A 7500-nucleotide genomic window follows, 5' to 3' on the forward strand; every position below is an offset into this window, starting at 1 on the left:
AGTGCGAGATAATAAGCGGTACCATTTGGGTTGATCATATTTCTACGATGAAACTATTTCTACGACATTTTTTTTTTATTTTTTACATTAGACTCGTGCTTTTTCAAGCTAATTCTGGATTAAAGATACGTTATGTATGAGCACACACACAAATATATCATCATCATCTCCTCCTACGCCTATTGACGCAAAGGGCCTCGGTTAGATTTCGTCAGTCGTCTCTTTCTTGAGCTTTTAATTCAATACTTCTCCATTCATCAGCTCCTACTTCATAATCCTCAGCCATGTAGGCCTGGGTCTTCCAACTCTTCTAGTGCGTTGTGGAGCCCAGTTGAACATTTGGTGAACTAACCTCTCTTGGGAAGTGTGGAGAGCATACCTAAACCATCTCCATCTACCCCTCATCATAATATCATCAACATATGGCACTCGAGTATACTCTCTTATAGTTTTATTTCTAATCCTGTCCTGCCATTTAACTCCCAATATCCTTCTGGGGGCTTTGTTCTCGAATCTACTAAATCTTTTGGAGATTGTTTCATTGCCATACCATGACTCATGTCTATAGAGTAACACCGATCTCACTAAACTGATATATAGTCTGATTTTTTTAATGTAATTTCAGGTGATTTGATTTCCAATTTGTCTGATTTGCTTTTTTCAATCTTTCACTAAACTCTAATTCTAAAGACCATGTATTGGAGATCATTGTTCCTAAATACTTAAATGATTCTACCTCATTAATCCCTTCTCCTTCCAATGATATTTCATCTTCCATTGCATACTCCGTTCTCATCATCTCTGGCTTTCTTCAACTAATCTTCAGCTCAACCTCGTGTGATATTTCAAGCATTCTGGTAAGCAAGCATTGCAAATCCTGTGGTGTTCTACTAATAAGGACAGCATCATCAGCATACTTTAATTCTGTTATATTCCTATCACCAATCCAGTCCAATCCTTCTCCACCATCTCTGACTGTTCTACGCATAAACAGCATAGGTGACAACACATTCCCTTATAGTACTACGCTGCTCATGCTCATTGGAAATTCATTTGATAAGACTCCATTAGCATTAACTTTGCACTTGCTATGCTCATGAAGAGACTTAATAAAATTTACATATTTATGAGGAATTCCATAATACCGCAGGACTCATCATAAAATTGGCCGGTGCACACTATCAAAGGCTTTTTCATTGTCCACAAATGCCATCAGAAGTGGATTTCTATATTCTATGCATTGCTGTACAACATGTCTCAAAATGAAAATTTGGTCAGGGAAACTTCTAAATTTTCTAAATCCTGCTCGTTCATCTCTCAGCTTTTCATCAACCTTTCTCTACAGTCTCTTTAGAATAAGTATACTATATATTTTCACAACTGACGTTAGTGTTATGCCTCTGTAATTATTGCAATCAGTCAGGTCTCCTTTTTTTGCCATTTTCACCAACACTCCTAACTCCCATTCATCAGGTTTTGCCTCTGCATGCCACATTCTACAAAATATTCTTATAGGTAGTCTGGGAGTCACTTCATTTTCTGCCAATATCATCTCGACAGTTGTTCCATCGTATCCAGGGGATTTCCATCTCTTTAGTGTTTTGAGGATAGCTTCGACTTCCAACACACTGAATTCATTCATGAGCGCATCAAGGTCTTCATCAGCTTCAAGTATACCAATCAAATTATTCCCTACATATCTCCTATTCATAGCCTCACTAAATTGTTCCATCCAACTTTGCCTTTCTTCATATTCTGTTGCTATAACAGATCCATCTCTCTTTTTGATGGGTATATGCTTCGTCTTCTTTGCCCCAGTCGAGAATTCATTAATAATTCTATGAGCGATTTTTACACCATAGACACTTCCTGAATTCATAGCTTTGTCAGCCTCATCTGCTTTACTGTCTAAACATTCTCACCAGTCATTCCTAACTTTTTTTACCTCACTTTCAATACTGGAATACTTAGCATGCTCTACCTTGTAATTTTCATCACTTCCTCGAAATCTTTCAACAATCAATTTCTATTTTTGTCTCTTTTTTTATAGTATCCCAAGTATCATTTTATATTCAAGGCTTTCTCCTTGTAACTGCGTGTCCCAAGACTTCACTACCATCTGACTGATATGTCCTTAATATCACAGCATTATTCATTAACTGTCTGTTCTTCATTTCTTAGTCTCCAAGACTGCAAATCGATTCGTACACTCAATTGCAAATGTTTCTATGTGCTCTTCTTCAAAAACCATAGTTGTATCAAACCTAGGTATTCTATCCATCTTTCTATTAGGTGCTCTTTGTTTTAATTTCAGTGTGGCAGTGAGGAGCTAGTGATCATTACTAATATCTGCTTCTGACATTTCTCAGAGTCCTCCTTCTCTCTTTATTAAAGGCAATGTGATCTACTTGATTTTTGTAATTTCCATATAGTGAACTCCATGTATACTTGTGGGTGTTCTTGTGTTGAAAAAGAGTTCCTCCAATGACAAGATTGGTAGCTGAACAGAAACTTATGAAATGTGCTCCATTTTCATTTGTAACTATCTATATATATATATATATACTGTATATATATATATATATATATATGTACAGTATATATACACACACATATATATATATATATATATGTACAGTATATATACACACACACATATATATATATATATATATGTGTGTGTGTGTGTGTCTATAATGAATATACAACGTCTCAGTAGTTGTATATTTATTATTATATAATATGTCCAAGTAACATATATATATATATATATATACAGTATATATATATGTATATATATATATATATATGTGTGTGTGTGTGTGTGCGTGTATGTGTGTGTATCTTACATAGACTTTAACACATAATTTATTCAATTATATGGATATTTGGGCAAATCTCTCTCTCTCTCTCTCTCTCTATATATATATATATATATATACAGTATATATACATATATATATATATATATATATACTGTATATATATATCTATATATATATATGTATATATATATATATATATATATTTATATATATTTATACATACATACATACATACATGCCTATTTGTGTATGTTTGTGGTTGTGTATTGGTGTATGTATGGGCCACTGCCTAGATAATTAATCTAGAAGCAAGATGCAAGACTTTCTCCTAATAAAAAAAAAGTTACAATTTCCCACTAAAGAAATGACTCCAGACAAAAGTTCATAAAACTCAATGAAAGTAATCAAACCCACTTTACCAAATGTCACAGAGCTCTTTTCTATTCCTTAAAATTTCGTAATTTTTCCTCTATTTCATTTTTATTTATTATAGTAGTTGTATCCAAATATCTGCATTCCTGATAAAAATGAAAAGGTTGCTTCATATTGCATATATTTCTGTTCATTCTTTTTTTATTCAAATCCTGTTTCTCTAAATAATATAAATTCCGTAAAGCCAAGAACTGATCTAACCGAATGATATTTAACAAAATGCCATCTCCCCTACATAATAAAGAGCAGGTGTCTGTATTTACACACACACACACACACACACACATATATATATATATATATATATACATTATATATGTGTGTGTGTGTGTCTGTGTGCCTGTATGTTTCTGGTCACGCTCAGCTCTCCCCGTCCCTCGGGTAGGAGGGGAAAGGAGTTAGTCATACCCTGGTGAGAGGAATATTCGTGTGTGTGTGTGTGTGTTCATATCTATATAGATATTTAGCCGTCTTTTTTGACGGGTTGCGTACACTAGTAGAGGATAATTGAAAATAACGATTCCATTGTAAATGACAAACGTGGATAGGGAAAGAGGGAGTATTCATACCTTGGTGAATAGGGTGTACGTGTGTGTGTGCACAACTATCTAAACATATAGACGTCCTTTTTTTGGCGGGTTGCGTAAACTAGTAGAGGGTAATTAAAAATAAATATAAAACTCTACTAATAAGAAAGAAAAAAAACCACTTGGAATGCCAGACGTTACTTAACCGTCATTTTTGACGGGTCGCGTACACTAGTCGAGGCTAATTATAAAAGAAATTTAGAAATTCCACTAAAAAAAAAAAAGCCGTTTCAGATGACACATGTTACTTAATCGTCAATTTTGACGGGTTGCATACACTAGTAGAGGCCGACTCCTTACCTGGCAACGGAAACAATGACCAGCAGATTGCCCAGGACGGAAGCGACGATGACCGCAAACATGACCAGCCCCTTGAGGACCAGGACCAAGATGGCCACCCAGGTTGGTCCCATGTCCAGATTCACGCCCGTCACCCAGTCCTCAGCCCCTCCTCCTGCTCCTTCAGAAGGGGCAGAAGCGCCGACTCCTCCATCAGCCGCGACTAATTTGGTCCCGAAGGTGTCGTTAGCGTAGGCGAAAGAATCCGTGGCGTCGGGTGGAACCAGGGACGTGTAGATGATTTCTTTGATCCCCATCAGCGCCGCCTGGATATTAAGGTCGCGTCCTGCGATCGCCGTCAGATCCGCGGCGTCCAGGTCTTGCTCCAACGACCCCCTGGCTGTGCCTTCGTCGTCAGTCCCATCTCCTGCTCCTGCACCTCCTCCTCCACCTCCTCCTCCTGCCCCAACCACATCATCTTCCTTGGTTACGTTCCCGCCGCCCTGAGAGAAAATCGAGACCATCTTGGGTGCGGTGTTACTGCCCTTGATGTGAAGGGTGACATCTTAAGACTCTCGTGGGGCGTAAAAGCATAATTTCTCAACGGCGTTCTGACTCTCTTATTCCTTTATCAAAATCAACTAAATTCTACCTCGTCTCCTTAATAAAAATCTTAATTTCCCACTAAAGAGACTAATCAAAACACTATAGCACCACTCGCACACTTGCACACTATTTCACTGCTAATCCAGTAATGTATCGTCGCTTTTTTTTGTTTACATTTCACCTAGTTTCCAGTTGACAGATATGGCCTCCGCGCGCGTTAAAGTCGCAACTAGTCTAGCTCTGAGCTCGAGTCAGCCAGATAAGCGCTACTCCTTACACTTCCCTCACACTCGCACGGTCTACAGGTAACTGAATCCTCCGGGCAAACACAACTGGCACCTCCTCTTCCTCCTCCTCCCCTCCCCCTCCCTATCCTCCTCCGTCTTATCCCCTCCCTCTCTCGTCGGCTGCAACAGCTTTTTACACAAGGCACCCGCACCGCCAACCACACTAACTTAAATATGGCATCGTTTTACCGTAGAGATTTTTCTTATTACCTCCGGCAATGACTATGTTTAATGACCTGCATTTATTTATTTGTTTGTTTGTCTGTGAGCAGGATTGCGTAAAAACATCTAGTCGAGTTTTCACCAAACTTTAACAACGGATAAGTATTACGCTCTGAAATAACCCGTTAAATTTTGGAGATGATCCGGAACAAGATCGCGGTTCAGGTTCTTATTGTTATCATTATACAAAAGATTCATTCACGGTCAACTTATGAAAATGGGAGAGCTTGATCCGTAGATTTGAGTAAAATCATAACAATTTTCATTAGCAGAGGTCTGAAATCTCTGGTTGCTCTTTCTACTGGTTTTTAGTGTATTCATCCGTTTTTTATGACCAAAATTCGTTCGTTACTTCCCATACACCTTTATACCTCCTTTTTTACTTTAAATTTTGTGATCCAAATCATATTTCACTTCACATAGGCCTTTAGTTACTCTATGCAATCTATCAACATACAGGCCTTATTTGACCCATTACTATTTGCACCGTATAGCTAAGAATTGTTGCAAGTTCCAGCATCATAATCTTTCTATAAGACCTAGGCCTCAGGACCTCTTTCCACGGTTTTTTATATACGCTATGACTTTAAAAAAGTGAAAAATGAAAAATAAATAAACATTTGGAAAAACCCAAGTCAATCAACAGGTTTTGATAAATGAAAACTTTGATACTGTTTGCAATGGTCAATATGTGGAAAATATGTACATTAATTTCGAAGTACAAGAATAATTTCACATAATGCGTATGTAGGCTATACTGTATATACAGTATATATATATATATATATATATATTATGTTATATATATATATATATATATATATAACATATATATATATATATATATATATATATTCAGGGTTTTCTTCATAAATTTGTGAACTACCAAATTAATGTAAATTGTAGCGTAACTTGATATGCGTAAATATGCATTAAATTTATAGATATATGTATAAGTTTGCATATACATATAAGTAAATCGATAGATAAATAGATAGATAGATAAATATACAAACATACACACATACACACACACACACACACACACATATATATATATATATATATACAGTATATATATATATATGTATATATATATGTATGTATATATATATATATATATATATTACGCTACGCTAATAATTCAAGGGGTTTACAGCCTTTGACTGTCTAAGATTAAAGTGCATAATAAATGGTCTTGCAAATAGCCCTCAATAAATACGAAGCAATTTATTAACGCCAAAAAAAAAAAAAATCTAGAAAAAAAATACCATAACAAAATATCCAAGAAGCCAAAATCTGTAAGGAACAAATGTTCCCAAGAAGTCTCTTATATAACTTCTCTCCCTGAGAAGTTTCCCTCAGCCATTAAGGTGAGGAAAGGAGAAAGCTGGGTTATTTATTAGGCCGGCAAGACCCTGAAACTTGTCCCTCCCTCCTGTAGGAAGGATAGGAGAGGCACCCATTGGGATATAAGGATAGCTTCTTACTTTTGGGTAAAGGAATAATTTGGGATGATTGAAAATGAGGTTAATTTTTAGTGATGATTAAAAATGAGGTTAATTTTTAGTGATGATTGAAAATGAAATTAATTTTTTGTGATGATTGAATGTGACATAAATTTTTCTGATTATTAAAAATGAGGTTAACTTTTGGTAATGATTGAAAATTAGGTTAATTTTCAGTGGTGATTGAAAATGAGGTTAATTTTCGTTGATGATGAAAAATGAGGTTGATTTTTAGTGATGATTGAAAATGAGGTTAATTTTTATATATGATTGGATATGAGGTTAATTTTCAGTGATGATTAAAAATGAGGTTAATTTTTAGTGATGATTGGAAATGAGGTTAATTTTAGTGTTGTTTGAAAATGAGGTTAATTTTAGTGATGATTAAAAATGGAGGTTGATTTTTAATGATGATTGAAAATGAGGTTAATTTTAGTGATGATTAAAAATGGGGTTGATTTTTAATGATGATTGAAAATGAGGTTAATTTTTGTGATGATTGAAAATGGGGTTAACTATTAGTAAATGATTAATAATGAGGTTTATTTTTAGTGATGATTGAAAATGAGGTTAATTTTTAGTTATGATTGAAAATGAGGTTAATTTTAGTGATGATTAAAAATGGGGGTTGATTTTTAATGATGATTGAAAATGAGGTTAATTTTAGTGATGATTAAAAATGGGGTTGATTTTTAATGATGATTGAAAATGAGGTTAATTTTTGTGATGATTGAAAATGGGGTTGATTTTTAAT

The 7500-nt window shown here is 35.1% G+C and overlaps 1 protein-coding gene and 1 long non-coding RNA gene across 2 annotated transcripts in view; one reads left to right on the forward strand and one right to left on the reverse strand.

The window, feature by feature from the left end:
* The window catches only part of LOC137628860 (octopamine receptor beta-2R-like), a 561435-nt gene extending 556416 nt beyond the window's left edge, over window positions 1–5019 (reverse strand). The window contains exon 1 of the mRNA XM_068360111.1: window positions 4145–5019. Within this exon, the coding sequence (XP_068216212.1) occupies window positions 4145–4647 (503 nt within the window). The 5' untranslated portion in view covers window positions 4648–5019. The remainder of the gene's footprint in view (window positions 1–4144) is intronic.
* LOC137628861 (uncharacterized) overlaps window positions 1–7500 on the forward strand; it is an 80542-nt gene that overhangs the window by 68388 nt on the left and 4654 nt on the right. The window lies entirely within an intron of this gene.

The sequence above is a fragment of the Palaemon carinicauda genome, chromosome 36, assembly GCF_036898095.1.
Source record: "Palaemon carinicauda isolate YSFRI2023 chromosome 36, ASM3689809v2, whole genome shotgun sequence".
NCBI classification, from domain to species: Eukaryota; Metazoa; Arthropoda; class Malacostraca; order Decapoda; family Palaemonidae; genus Palaemon; species Palaemon carinicauda.